Source organism: Triticum urartu, chromosome 1A (assembly GCF_056163025.1).
Source record: "Triticum urartu cultivar PI428250 chromosome 1A, HENAU_Tu73, whole genome shotgun sequence".
Lineage (NCBI taxonomy): Eukaryota > Viridiplantae > Streptophyta > Magnoliopsida > Poales > Poaceae > Triticum > Triticum urartu.
The window spans coordinates 298,907,637-298,921,889 of record NC_141873.1 but is presented as its reverse complement, the minus strand read 5'-3'; the positions used below and the strand labels follow the sequence as shown (position 1 = coordinate 298,921,889).

General features: G+C 50.1%; 3 protein-coding genes across 3 annotated transcripts; 2 read left to right on the top strand and 1 right to left on the bottom strand.

Moving 5' to 3' along the window:
- The first annotated feature begins 5,956 nt into the window (after window positions 1-5,956).
- LOC125508769 (cytochrome P450 86B1-like) lies at window positions 5,957-8,857 on the top strand. The gene is made up of 2 exons (XM_048673565.2): window positions 5,957-7,333; window positions 8,201-8,857. Exons 1-2 carry the CDS (start codon window positions 6,065-6,067, stop codon window positions 8,582-8,584), a joined length of 1,653 nt encoding a protein of 550 aa, XP_048529522.1. The 5' UTR covers window positions 5,957-6,064; the 3' UTR covers window positions 8,585-8,857.
- A 105-nt stretch (window positions 8,858-8,962) lies between these two features.
- Window positions 8,963-12,110, bottom strand: LOC125508778 (Metal-dependent phosphohydrolase). The gene is made up of 7 exons (XM_048673577.2): window positions 11,845-12,110; window positions 11,705-11,735; window positions 11,563-11,581; window positions 11,262-11,362; window positions 10,727-10,825; window positions 9,891-10,066; window positions 8,963-9,330 (listed from the first exon to the last, which is right to left on the bottom strand). The coding sequence occupies exons 1-7, from the start codon at window positions 12,013-12,015 to the stop codon at window positions 9,244-9,246; spliced, it is 684 nt and encodes a 227-aa protein (XP_048529534.1). The 5' UTR covers window positions 12,016-12,110; the 3' UTR covers window positions 8,963-9,243.
- A 732-nt stretch (window positions 12,111-12,842) lies between these two features.
- On the top strand, window positions 12,843-13,682 carry LOC147990937 (uncharacterized). Its single transcript, XM_087538460.1, has 2 exons — window positions 12,843-13,443; window positions 13,582-13,682. Exons 1-2 carry the CDS (start codon window positions 12,843-12,845, stop codon window positions 13,680-13,682), a joined length of 702 nt encoding a protein of 233 aa, XP_087394586.1.
- Window positions 13,683-14,253: the final 571 nt, after the last annotated feature.

The following is a 14,253-nucleotide window of genomic DNA, read 5'->3' as shown; positions in this document are numbered from 1 at the left end:
AGGCCATTTCATCATTTACGTAAATTTTATAGCTACACTTCGGTAGGAATAGCAAAGCTCCCATCAAAACGAGTTGCCGACGCGTCACTATCACCGCTCTCCTATGAAAGTGGGCATGGCCCTGTCGATGACAGTTGAGAAGTCTTCGTGCATGTGCCCTTAAGCAGTAGCGGCGGTAGGATCATGCCATGACTTAGGCAACCTTTCTGCAGCTGCAGTCAAGTTAACGAAGCACACGAGGCTCACAGCCTAGGCCAGCGCCTGGGCTGCCTAAGGCTTGATGCCGCCACTGCCTTTAAGGATCAGTGTCTTGAAGTTGCAGGCGTCGTCATTGAACCCTTAAATCAATCTGAAGTGGCTGACATCGTATACCTATAACTCCTTGTAATTGGAATAGTCTGCTCAATAGACCCAAACACCCACTTCGGACAGCCAACTAGGACATCAACAATGATATTGTCTCAATAATGTTACATAGGATGGGTACTGATTTGGAAGAGAGAGATTGTTATTTAATGTAAAAGATGATCTCTTGGTTAAGAAGGTGCATAGTTTTTTCTCCATTTTATGGATGCCCTCTTGTAGTTACATGTTTTCAAGTTTCATTTTAAAAACTCCATAATTTTACGAGTACACAACCGCTAATAGCTAGAGTTAACACCAAGGTATAACTAATTTGTATAATGTGTTCTCATGGTCGCGTGCATGGCTAAGTGACGGGTTGCCTTATCAACAACTATACATACTTCATAGACCATTGAAAGCAGCTTCCAATTTCTTGTACGGACTTCCAAATTGAATGTTGTGAACTACGAAAAAGGGTTTTCCCCCGCTTTATATTATAAAGCATACCACCAAGCATCCAACATCAAGTACAAGTACAATAAGTCATAGAATCATGCTGGGGGCACAGCAAGACAAGCCCCAAAAAAGACTACTAGGAGATGCTAATCTGGCTCAGGAGGGGGTGGGGGAGGTGGCGGTGGAAGAGCAAAAGAAGCAGCCGAGGCACGAAGACCCGTCATGATGTTGTCGATGACGCCTCGATCGCTCCGCTTACTAAGCGGTCTCCAGAGCTGCAAGAAGCCACACATTTTGTAGATCACATAAGTCACACGGGACGGAATCACTCGCTCGACGACTAATTTATTGCGGGTACACCAAAGGGACCAGGCAAGGGTACCAAGCGCGGCCCAAATAGGGGTGCGCCTAGTCCCGGGAAGCCGGAGGACCTCCCCGAACAAATCCAGGAGGTTGTCATGGCACCATGTGCCCCCAACTACCTCCCGGAAGCAGCTCCATAAGAACTGCGCCTCCGGGCACCGGAAAAAGATGTGGTTGCAATCTTCCGGAACCAGACAAATGGGACATAGACCGTCCCCAGGTCCATTACGCTTACGGACCTCAATGCCCGAGGGGAGGCGTCCTCTAACCCATTGCCATAAAAATATACGGATCTTTAGGGGAAGTTTGATCTCCCAGAGCACCGTGAGCTCCACTGGACCCGGAGTAGGGATAATCGCCTGGTACAGGGATCAAGTCGAAAATCTACCGCTTGGCTTGAGGTGCCAGGAAAGCGAATCCGGTTCTAGAGAAGGAGGATGAAGGGCAATGCATTCAAGTAATTCATCCCATTGCGAAAGTTCGATCGCCCCGAAGGTGCGACGGAAGGCAATCACGCCTAAGTTCTCTAGTGCCGCGGCCACAGAGATCTATGGGTGAACACAGATAGAGAATAGCGCGTAAAAACGCTCTGCAAAGGGGCGGGGTCCCGCCCATCTATCCAGCCAAAAAAGGGTGGCAGACCCAGAGCCTATCTGGATGGAGGTCCCAATGCGTAGGACCGGCAACAGAGATATCACCGATAGCCAGAATTGGGAGCCTCCAGACCTAGAGGCAAATGCTAATGGTTGCCCGCGAAGGTACTTCCTACGAATAATCTGAAGCCACATGCCGCCTTCCTCAGTCTGGATCCGCCAAAGCCATTTGGACAGGAGGGCAATGTTCATGCGCTTGGAGGAGATGACCCCCAAGCCTCCCTGGTCCTTAGGTTTGCAGATCTCAGACCATTTGACCATATGGTACTTCTGCTTATTGTTCTCTCCTTCCCAAAAGAAGCGGGAGAGTAGTTTGGTAATTTCCTGATGAAGGGATTCATGTAGGCTATAGAATCCCATTATATACATCAGTAGGCTAATAAGGGAGGAGTTCATTAGAATCACTCGAGCGGCTTTAGAAAGCCATCTCCCTTGCCAAGGCTCCATTCTAGGTTGGAGCTTGGCGACTATTGGACGGAAATCCTTTTCCAGGAGTCGTGCATCACTAAGGGGCACGCCAAGATAGGTCATCGGGAAGGAACCCAAGCGGCAATTCAGACGATTGGCAATCCGCTGGGCCTCCCTTTGGGAATATCCCATGACCATTACCTCGCTCTTGGCAAAGTTTATTTTGAGGCCCGACATTTCCTGGAAGCAGAGGAGGAGGAATTTGAGGTTTTGAATATCCTCATCAGATCCCTCCACCATCATAATGGTGTCATCCGCGTATTGGAGATGGGTTAAACCCCTAGGTGTCACCAAATGAGGACACACCCCTTTAATGTGACCCGCACGCTTGGCCAAGTCCAAAATCGAGGCGAGCGCATCAACCACAAGGTTGAATAAGAATGGGGAGATCGGGTCTCCCTGCCGGACCCCTTGGCCAGACATGAAGTAGGGGCCAACCTCCCCATTGATGTTAACAGCCGTCCGGCCACTCGTAACTAATTGCATTACCCGGGCTACCCAGTGGGGGTCAAAGCCACGTTTCAGCAACACTTCCCGAAGGAAGGACCAGTGCACAATATCATAGGCTTTATGGAAATCGATCTTGAAGAGGACCGCACGGAGGTGTTTGCTCTTAACCTCATGGATAATCTCATGGAGGGCAAGAACCCCATCTAAGATATATCTCCCTTTTGTGAAGGCCGACTGGTTCGGATGATGAATCCAGGGGGGAATAAGGGCCGCCCTAGTGGCGTACCCTTTAGCAAGGATCCGAAAGATCACATTGAGGACTGTGATGGGACGGAATTGTCTAATGTCCGCCGCTCCCGGTACCTTGGGAATCAAGGAGATATTCTCGTAGTTAAGTCGGGACATGTCTAGGGTACCCCTAGAGAACTCGCTAAATAGATCAAGGATGACATCCTTGACCATCGGCCAGAAGGCCTGGAAAAAGCGAACTGGCAAGCCATCGGGGCCAGGGGCCGACATCGGGTTCATAGCTTTAACAAAGGTCTCCACTTCCGCAGCATCGAAGGGGGCTAGCAGGGTTGCATTTTCCGGGGGGGGAAATCTGTTGGTCGCGTGACCAGATATGGTCAGCTAGGGCGACACCATTCCGCTGCCGACCTTGAAATAGAGACTTGTAAAAGTCTTCAACTAGCAGGCGAATAGCCTGAGGGTCTTGAAACAACTGTCCACCCTCCCAGAGAAGAGGGATGGAGCAACGTCGCCTACGGCCATTAGCGATGGCCTGGAAGTAAGCAGTGTTGGCATCCCCAAATAGCACCCAGTTAATGGAGCCGCGTTGGCGCCAAAACTCCTCCTTCTTGGAGTAAATCTCCATAAGGGAGTCCTCCAAGTTATATCTATGCATCCATTCCTCCGCGGAGATCCCTGAGATATCTGCGCGGAGGTCAAGGTCCCGGATCTCCTCGAGGAGGGAAGCCTTCTGAATACGAAGATCTCTCCCAATGTTCGCCCCCCATCCCTTCATAAACTGTCGGGATCGTTTGGACAAGTGATGCCATTCATCGAGAACAGACATATGCCTATGGGGCTCGGCGCGAGCCGAGACCCAGTGATTCTGGACCGCTTCCATAAAGCCAGGTTGCCGAAGCCAGAAGTTCTCGAAGCGGAACTGCGGGGGAGGACGCGGCCGTTCATCCATAGAAGCTAGGAGGAGGGGGACGTGATCAGAGCCAATCCGGGTAATGGCCTGAAGGGATGCCAAAGGGAAACGAAGTTCCCAGTTCGGGGAAACAAACACCCGATCAAGCACGCTAAGGGTCGGAGAGACCTGTCGATTAGTCCAGGTAAAACGCGCCCTGACCCTGTCTAACTCACGAAGACCCAGATCCGCGACCCAGTCATTGAAACGACGCATCTCGGCCAAATCCACCCGAGAGTTATTCTTCTCCTCAGCGGATCGAAGAAGGTTGAAGTTGCCTCCAACCACAACTGGGAGGGTCGCGGAGGAGATCTTGGCATGGAGCTCTGCCAAAAAGGCGGCGGATCGACTGTGATCGGCCGGACCATAGACCACTATGATCTCCCACTTGAAGTTTACATCACGTTCCCAGACTTCCATACTAACAAAGTGGGTTCCACGGTCCATGGAGCCCACCTCAAAGGTAGCATCCTTCACACCTAATAGGATGCCACCGGAGTGACCGGTCATCCCACTAGACGGCAACCAGTGCCAGGCGAAAAGATGTCTACTAAGACGCTCAAGTTTCACTAGAGAGAACTCAGTGTGCATTGTCTCTTGGATTGCCACCACATCAATGGCTTCCTCACGCATGTACTCAATGAGCTGCCTGCGGCGGCCATCGTGGCCAAAGCCCCGCAGGTTCCAAAAAAGAGTGCGCATGATCACTCGCCTAACGGGTCCTCCCTGGACCCAACAGTGGAGGCAGCGCTAAGAGCCCGGCGTAGTTGAGCAGTGCGAGACCGAGTACGGCCACGAACCTCACTAGGATCGGCCTCAGGGGGGCACGACCACGGGGGCGGCGAGGTGGAGGGGTGGGGGCCTCCGCGGCTGCTGCCGCCTCGCGGGCCCTAGTGGTTCCGAGGTGGCCCTCTAGGATTTCTTTTGCCTGGAGGGACGCAAGCTGCTCAAGGGCCGGGCCCTTCTCGCCACGGAACACAATAGCCGAATCAGCCGCTACCTTGGCAAGGTGCCCAAGAGGAACCCCGGCAAGAGCGGAAAATAAAACATCTACCTTTAGAAAACTGTGTGTACTTCCATCCAAGTTCACGTTTCAAAAAGTAGGCATGAGTTCTCTACTTTGTTGGCAGGAGAGGTCATGTGCCACAGAGATGAGAGTTGTAGAAAGTTATAATAAGAGAGCCTCCAAATTTTGGTATGAGCTTTCACAAATTTGGGATGATCCTTTCATCCAGATTTCACCCAACTTTCAGATTGCTAAGTCACAAATTTCAACTCCAACCTACCCTCAAACATCCAAAAGTGCAGTAAGTTGTGATCTAGAGTTTTAGATCTATTTGTTGTCCATAGCTGGATTTGTTCCTCGGACTTAGAAATGACATTCTACCATGCACATCATACTGCACATGTATCCACCTTTCATAGTTACTTTGAGATTCATGCCATGTTTTTTGGTTTTTGACATAGTTTTCCTTGCTCTAGAGTATTGCATAAAGTTTCGATGTTTTTCTTGCCTCATTGTGTACCGTGGCAAACGAGTGCACCTTATTTACTGGTACGTGACGATGCATTGTGATACACTTTGAACAGGAAAACAAAAGGCAAAGCAATATGCAATACTGTGATAGAAGGCAAACTTTGCCAAAACCAGAAAACGTGGCACAAATCTCGAAGCAACTGAGAGAATCCATGTAGTACGATATATCACGGGCATGGTAGAAAAACCACTCTCCTACAAGATTGTGATAAGTGCTTGCAAGAGATAAAGAGCCGAAACATGAACGCCAAGTGCCAATGCAATTTGGAGCGCAAGAAGCAGATCAGTGTCCATGAAGCCACCTCGGGATTAAACCGTTGAGAGTTGCTCAAGGTTCGGGTCAAAAGAGTCGCTCGAGGAAGGCCACAAAGGTGTTGATTAGTTCGTTGTCGCAGGTCTTTTAGCTCACCAAATCAAACGGGCATACGTTGCCATCAAGCAACCACACCACACCACGAGGCCACCTATATCAACGCCTCAAGAACCCCTCCAAAATCACACATTCCTCGTTCCTCAAGGCGCGCACACACACACGCACGCACGCCAGGACACCACCACCTTTATCTGCATATCCAAATCGTACGTACGCACGCCATGGGCGCCATGGACGAGCTCATTTCGAGCGGCGCGCACAACGCCACCACGGCCCCGTTCCTCGACGCCGGCGGCCTCGCCAGCCTGCTCCCGCAGGTGCAGACGGTGGAGGTGCTCGTGGCAGTATTCATCTTCGTGGCCATCCACTCGCTCCGGCAGCGGCGCTCGCTGGGCCTCCCGTCGTGGCCGGTGGTCGGCATGCTCCCGTCCCTCCTCCTCGGCGTCCGGGGCGACATGTACGAGTGGATCACGGGCGTCCTCAAGGCGCGCGGCGGCACGTTCACGTTCCGCGGGCCGTGGTTCACCAACCTGCACTGCGTCGTCACCGCCGACCCGCGGAACCTGGAGCACCTGCTCAAGACCAAGTTCGGCAACTTCCCCAAGGGCCCCTACTTCCGCGACACCGTGCGCGACCTCCTCGGCGACGGCATCTTCGGGGCCGACGACGAGGTGTGGCGGCAGCAGCGCAAGGCGGCCAGCCTCGAGTTCCACTCCGCCGAGTTCCGCGCGCTCACGGCCAGCTCGCTGGTGGAGCTCGTGCACCGGCGGCTGCTGCCCGTGCTGGCCGAGACCGAGGCGGCCGGCGCGGCCGTGGACCTGCAGGACGTGCTCCTCCGCCTCACCTTCGACAACGTGTGCATGATCGCCTTCGGCGCCGACCCCGGGTGCCTCCAGAAGGGCCTCCCGGAGATCCCGTTCGCCCGCGCGTTCGAGGACGCCACCGAGGCCACCATCGTGCGCTTCGTCACGCCCACCGCGGTGTGGCGCGGGATGCGCGCCCTGGGCGTGGGCCACGAGCGGGTGCTCCGGCGCTCGCTGGCCGGCGTCGACGAGTTCGCGTACGACGTGATCAGGAAGCGCAGGGAGGAGCTCGCCGCCGCCACCGCGGCCGGCCGCGAAGAGGACGCCGCCGGCGGGCTCCGTCGGGCCGACCTGCTGACCATCTTCACCAAGATGCGCGGCGCCGACGGCGCCCCGGCCTACTCGGACAAGTTCCTCCGCGACATCTGCGTCAACTTCATCCTGGCCGGGCGCGACACGTCGTCCGTGGCGCTGGCATGGTTCTTCTGGCTGCTCAGCAAGAACCGCGGCGTGGAGGCCAAGATCCTGGAGGAGGTCGAGGGCATCGTGGCGGCGCGGGCCCGCAGCGGGGAGGTGGAGGAGGAGCTGGTGTTCCAGCCGGAGGAGGTGAAGCGGATGGAGTACCTCCACGCCGCGCTCTCCGAGGCGCTCCGGCTCTACCCGTCCGTCCCCGTCGACCACAAGGAGGTACGTGCTACGTACTTCGTATCTTGCTCGTATAATACGTACATGCATGCACAATACACACACGATGCTATACATGGCACGACTGTCTCATGTTGCGACCTTGCATTCGGCGTTGGTGTTTGGTGGAACTAACTTGACCTCATGACACCAAGTTCCCAAGTGTGTGAGCCCTTCCCCATCATCTGCATGAGGAAATTAAAGCAAGCCAAAGGTAGCTTCTCCTACAACAAAACAACGATGTGTAGAATATTTTACTAGCTAGATGGTGTACGATGTGTACAATTTTGTACCTCGAGTCAAATAGGAACGATGACAAGTAACTGGGTTATTGTGGATACTGCTAGTCTGCTACTGAGGTCGACTCTTACCCAAGTCGATGGACGCATGCGAATTCCAATTAATTCGTTGCACCTCACTAACTGGAGTTTTGAGCTTGCATCATCGTGAAGCTAACGTGTAAAAAGAACTTACGCAAGATTTATACTACTAGGTGGTAGAGTAGTAGGTTGTCAGTTGGTCGTCTACTGATGTTTCTGGGTACTTTAGTTGTAAGGCTTCAAAAGGTTGACAGAGACACGTGTCTCATAGATTCAGTTGCAGTTGCACCTGTGCTCAGGTTTACTATACTTAATGATAGGTCTGCAAATTAAGTTGATTGCCAACAAGGGTACTCTTTACCTTGCTCGTAGAAAACCCAAAAGCAGACCACAGCATCTTTAGTCAGACCACCTAACCTCATCTACCTGGACTGGAGTAGGTGAAAGCACATCATAACAAAACTGAAGCAGTGACAGTCAACAAGTTAGCATGTCACCATGATAACTGTACTGTGCATAATTTTCTCATGATCCGTCCATCCATGATCAGGTTGTGGAGGACGAGGTGTTCCCCGACGGCACGGTGCTGAAGAAGGGCACCAAGGTGATCTACGCCATGTACTCCATGGGGAGGATGGAGAGCATCTGGGGGGAGGACTGCAGGGAGTACAGGCCAGAGCGGTGGCTCAAGGACGGCCGCTTCATGGGCGAGTCCGCCTACAAGTTCACCGCCTTCAACGGCGGCCCGCGCCTCTGCCTCGGCAAGGACTTCGCCTACTACCAGATGAAGTTCGCCGCCGCCTCCATCCTCCGCCGCTACCGCGTCGACGTCGTCCAGGGACACCCGGTGGCGCCCAAGCTGGCGCTCACGCTCTTCATGAAGCATGGCCTCAAGGTGACGCTGGCCAAGAGGGACGACAAGGCCAAGCTCTGAACCACATCAAACATCCTCTGGTGGTGTGTTCCCAAGTGGTGGTGTGCTCTCCGGTGATACTTTGCAGGAGAAAAGCTGATGCTGTGTGAAAAAAAAAAAGAGCTTTCCTCCCTTCTTTCTTTTTTCGCTTTCTGCTTATTACACTTTGATGATATTGTTACTATGTCCTTGATTTGTTACGTTTTGCATTGTTAGCATCTATATAGTTTAGCCAACAAATGTAGAACCTCTGTATATGTGTACTTTGTAATGGTGAAGCACAGCATGACTATAGCTTCAGGTGTTGTTGTTACCGGCGAAGATATTTAGTGGTATATTATTTGAATATAAAACACCTGCAAGATATGATGAGATCTTTTTAAATAAATGTGCTCTCAATCAGATAGAACTGCTTATATTACCAAGAGCAATCTTTCAGAGTTTTAATCAGAAAAGAAAAACATAGGCAACATCCAGGGACTCTGAAATATCTGGTAAAGAGTCTTGTCATTTATTCATTATATTCAGAGCTCTTGCGTTTTGGGGAAAGTTTCATGGGAACCTGAACAGTGATGTAAAACCAGATGGTAATCCATGGCTTTTTATCGATGTAAGTTGGTGAACGTTGGTTGGCCAACTTCATGCCTTGCCCTCCCAGCCCACGGTCTGGTTGGTCAACTTCAAGCCCTGCCACTCCACTCTTCATAGAATTCAGCCACAAAATTTTCCATGAACTTGTGCCTTTTCTCTGCTCTCTTTTTCCCAGCCTGTGTGCAGAGTGAACTATGTGTCATGTATGGAATACATAATGGAAGGCTACAGCATGTACGTCATGTTTGTACTGAGAACCATACATGGTATTTATAACAATGATTATAGTTAATACTACCTCAATGTCAAAATATATGTTGATTACAACATCGAAAGTTCGAAACGATACCCACCATGACATTATGACCATCAACTTCTTTGAAAATAAAATAGTTCTAAATAAAAAAAAAGTAATTTCATGATGAATCAGGCATGTTGTACATTAAATGACTGACCTTGGTTATTTGTTGTGCATTAAAAAAATATTTAACTGACACAGATTATAAAGGAAATGTATTTTTACATAGACAACATTGATGTATATAATGGGATTTATTAGTAAGCTGGATCTCACCTGCATGCTATGTGCAACCGAAGCCAAGTAGACCTTAACATAACTCTACTAATCTTACTAAGCTCAATAGGTCTAAAGCGGCAATTCTTTCTTTCTGGGTTTAGACAAGAGAAAGTACAGAAGAAAATAAAAAGGACCAGTATTTCATAGCTCAGCCCTGACCTCGGTCTTCATCATGTCCTTCAACTTAAAAAGTTTCTCGTGGAAATGATTAATTGATGTTTGTTTCTCCTCCTTGGACATATACTTCTCCTTTGACAAATTATCCCGTGGAAGTACGTTAGGATCATGTAATGCACTGTTCTTGCTCCCTCCATATGTAAAACATCTTGCAACACCTACAATGTTAATTGGGAAGATTAGGGGGACATACCACATATTCAGATAAAAGGTGACCATCCCTTTTGGGGACAAACAAAATATGACCAGATGTGTAGCAAAAGAAAATACATTCTCGATTTTCTTTGGCCAAACTTTATAGCTAACAATTGAGAATGTGTAACCATTTCTCAGTTCTAGTGAACCCGGTAGGATCCAGAACATTTCGTGTAACATCGGTCAGATTAGGTACAACCATGGAAATAAATGACACAGGTTGTGCCCTGTTTTGATATTTCCATGTACTAGCTCATCTTCAGATTCTAGCGGCATACCACATTCACATGACTTACATCTGCATTCTATCAGTGATGCTTTTGTTTCATCAATAACGTGCCAGGGAGCTAGACACCTAGACATACTATTTGTGTGCATTGCTTGCAGATATACAAACAGTGGTATATTTTGTAATTAATTCTAGTCTACGTGCCAAAACCAAATGCTGGGACAATCATTAAATGAACTTAAAACAGCAGAGCCAGATAAAGACAGACGGAAGACAGGACGTGCAGAAAGAATGTGTATAACCAGAGCTCTGCATAGTTGTATGGTTTTAGAATTATTAAAGAAATTCCATTATGCGAAACAGATACATACATTTATGGTTGAGCAGTACTTACCAATCGCACCAATTGCATCCAGACGATCTGCATCTTGCACGATTGCAAACTCAAGAGTGGGCTCCGCATTAAGCTTATTTGAAACCTCATTTTTGAATCCTGCAGTTAACATTGCGGGTGTAACTTTGTAAGAATTAGACAAATTGTGCAATGGTGTTACAAGAAATCTCAAAACACTAAGCACTACTAATGGGTATTCGGTTCAAGTAACAGATAACAACGGTAACCTTTGAAATAGCTCAATGAATTATTTTTATTGCATAAAAATATGAGAATTGATGCATGCAGAGATAATATGGACAGCTAATAAATAACATCATATACGGAGAAAACATTAACATGCAGAATGAGCCAATGCAGGCGTTTGAATTTTTACTTGAACTACCCTAAAAAGAACTAAAATTAGACCAAAGTGCTCCAAGTGAGCTATAACATCGACCGAAAAGGAAAAAACATGGTCGATTACAGGAAGTTGCTTCTTTTTCAATTATAACATAACAATTCATCGAAAGATCCACAAAGACAGACAACTCACCCATCCCTGTAATAATGGCCACTATTTCCTCCCTCTGTCCCTCCTCCAACCCTACCTCTTCAAGAAACCTTTTGATGATGCTCATATCCTCCACATTATCCCTATCCATTCATCCCATCAGATTCACTTACCAAGCATAGAACACTCTCAACGACCGGACAATACAATATATACAACCGTCAAACAGAAAACAGTACAAGACTTCTATGAAATCAACAGTTTAGCTAACTCAGCTCAACTTTCCTCTCACTCTTCAAGATCGGAAGAAGACATTTAGCAAAGCAACGACAAGTTTTCTCACTTGGTGTACTTGTAATCACCTGCACGAACAGAGGTAGCAAGAAATGGGAGTTCACCATCAGTTGTTCAAATCGAGAGCTAATCGGCTCAAGCAAATCCATGAACACAATCAATAACGAAGCAGTGGGGCAATTGCCACTTACCGATGTCGTGCAGGAGAGCAGCCAGTTCCACCTGGAGCAATCACCCCTCACGGATTAAACAAACAATATCGATAGACAAAGTTCCACACATCAAGTGGAAGAACTGGCGGAGGACAGAAGATGAGGCGAGGGGTTGTTACGATGAGGAGGCGGTCGGGGGAGGAGACGCCCTGCTCGGCGGCGAGGGAGAGCGCGAGGTCCCGGACGCGGAGCGCGTGGGCGGCGTCGTGGGAGGCGTCGCGCCCGCTCATCTCCCTCTCAACCAGCTCCTCAGCACACCGCACCGCCGCCGCCGCCGCCGCCGCCGCCATTTTCTGTGCGCTGTGTGCAGAGCAGGAGGCGGCTGAGAGTCCGTTGGGGTCGGGGGCTGCTAGTGCTACTGAGACACGGACAGACGAAGGTGGGTCTTGCCGTCGGAGCGGGATGGCCTCTGACGAGGGGCCACTGACATGTGCGCCTGGGTCCACATGCCAGTGCGAGTATACTATTGCAGAAGTCTGCTATCCTCCGGTCAGTCTCAAAGTAAGGTCAATTTTACCGCGCGACCCCATCCTATTCAGGTGTATCTCTTCGAGATAGAATGAACGAATAGCGCGACCTAACGCGCGACCCAAATGAACAAATGTCCAGATTTCGTCCGTTTTTGATTCATCCCAGCCCAAACTTGCGCCGAATTTGGGGTGAAACGGACATCGCGCAGACGGGCTCGCCGCACGCCCTTGCCCCCCTCCCCCAATGGCCTGCTTGTCGGGGACACTAGCAGTCCCTTCGCTTCCAACGCCTCCACTCCCTCTCCCCGCCCCGCCCCGCCGTCGGCGCCGCCACTATTCTCCGGTCGCCTCCTCACTGCGCACCCCTCTAGCCGTCCATACCAAACCACGTCTCGACATGGCCGTCACCACGCCCGCGCTTTCGCCGTTGTTTTGGCCATCGATTGGAGGAGATTTGACTGTTGCCGTCATAGCCGGTGGCAGAGGGGATACGACGTACCACGGCGGCCACGTCAGCTTTCGACAAGTGCTCCGGTCTCCAGACCGGCCAGTAGTCGGCCGCCAACCACCCCTGCTGCATCGAGGTGATCATCGCGGCCTCTTTGCCACCACGACCGTAAGGTGTTCGACACTTTGCCCACAAAGGTATGGACAGTGGAGATGAATTTTTCTTCCACCACTTCATTTATTCATCGGACGATTCGTCGTCGGATGATGAAGATCTTGTGGTGGCTGCACTGGTCGTTCATGACCACATTGAACGGCAGCTTCCTCGGTACAGGGGGTCACTCCCTGGCCGTGCTCCCAACCTGAACCGCAACAGGGAGACATGCCATGCCCTGCTCTATGCCGATTACTTTGTGAACACCCCGCTCTTCAAACCGAATAAATTCTGTCACCGTTTTTGTATGGCAAGGCATCTATTTAGTCGTATCCGAGAGGGAGTGGTTGCTCATGACCCATACTTCGAGTGCAAGACAGATGCCCTTGGCAAGCTCGGATTCTCCTCTTACCAGAAATGCACCGCGGCCATCTGCATGCTTGCATATGGAATTTCAGGCGATCTGGTGGATGAGTATGTGCGTATGAGTGAGACCACATGTCTGATGTCATTGTACAAGTTCTGCCAGGCCGTGGTGGCAGTGTTTGGCCCTGAATACTTGAGGCAGCCAACCGCCGCTGATACAGAGAGATTGTTGGCGACCAACGCAGCTAGAGGCTTTCCAGGCATGCTTGGCAGCATAGATTGTATGCATTGGGAGTGAAAGAACTGTCCATTTGCTTGACAGGGCCAGTACAAGGGGCATGGCAAAGCGTGCACTGTCATATTAGAAGCGGTGGCTTCACAGGATCTTTGAACATGACATTCCTTCTTTGGCATGGCAGGTTCTCACAATGATATCAACGTGCTACAGCGTTCTCCAGTCTTCGTAAGGCTTGCAGAAGGCCACTCCCCATATGTCAACTTTGAGATCAACAGCCACTAGTACAACAAGGGATACTACCTAGCTGATGGTATATATCCTTAGTGGTCAACTTTTGTGAAGACAATCTCGAACCCCCAAGGCGAGAAGAGAAAGAGATTTGGACAAATGCAAGAGAGTGCTAGAAAGGATTTGGAACGTGCTTTTGGTGTGCTTCAATCCCGATGGGTTATCGTTCGAAACCCTGCACTGTCATGGGATGAAGGGGAGCTTTGGGAGGTGATGACTGCTTGTGTGATCATGCACAACATGATCGTCAAGGACGAGCGTGATGACAGGATCTTCGACCAAGGATTTGATTGTCAAGGTGAAAATATTGAGCCCCTGCACCAAAAACCGGCCACGTTTGAATAGTTTGTTCAATTCCATCGTGAACTGCGTGATTGACTGTTGGGGAACGTAGCCGAATTTTAAAAAAATTCTACGCATCACCAAGATCTATCTATGGAGTCATCTAGCAATGAGGGAGAGAGGAGTGCATCTACATACCCTTGTAGATCACGAGCGGAAGCGTTCAAGAGAACGGGGTTGATGGAGTCGTACTCGTCGTGATCCAAATCAACGAAGATCCTAG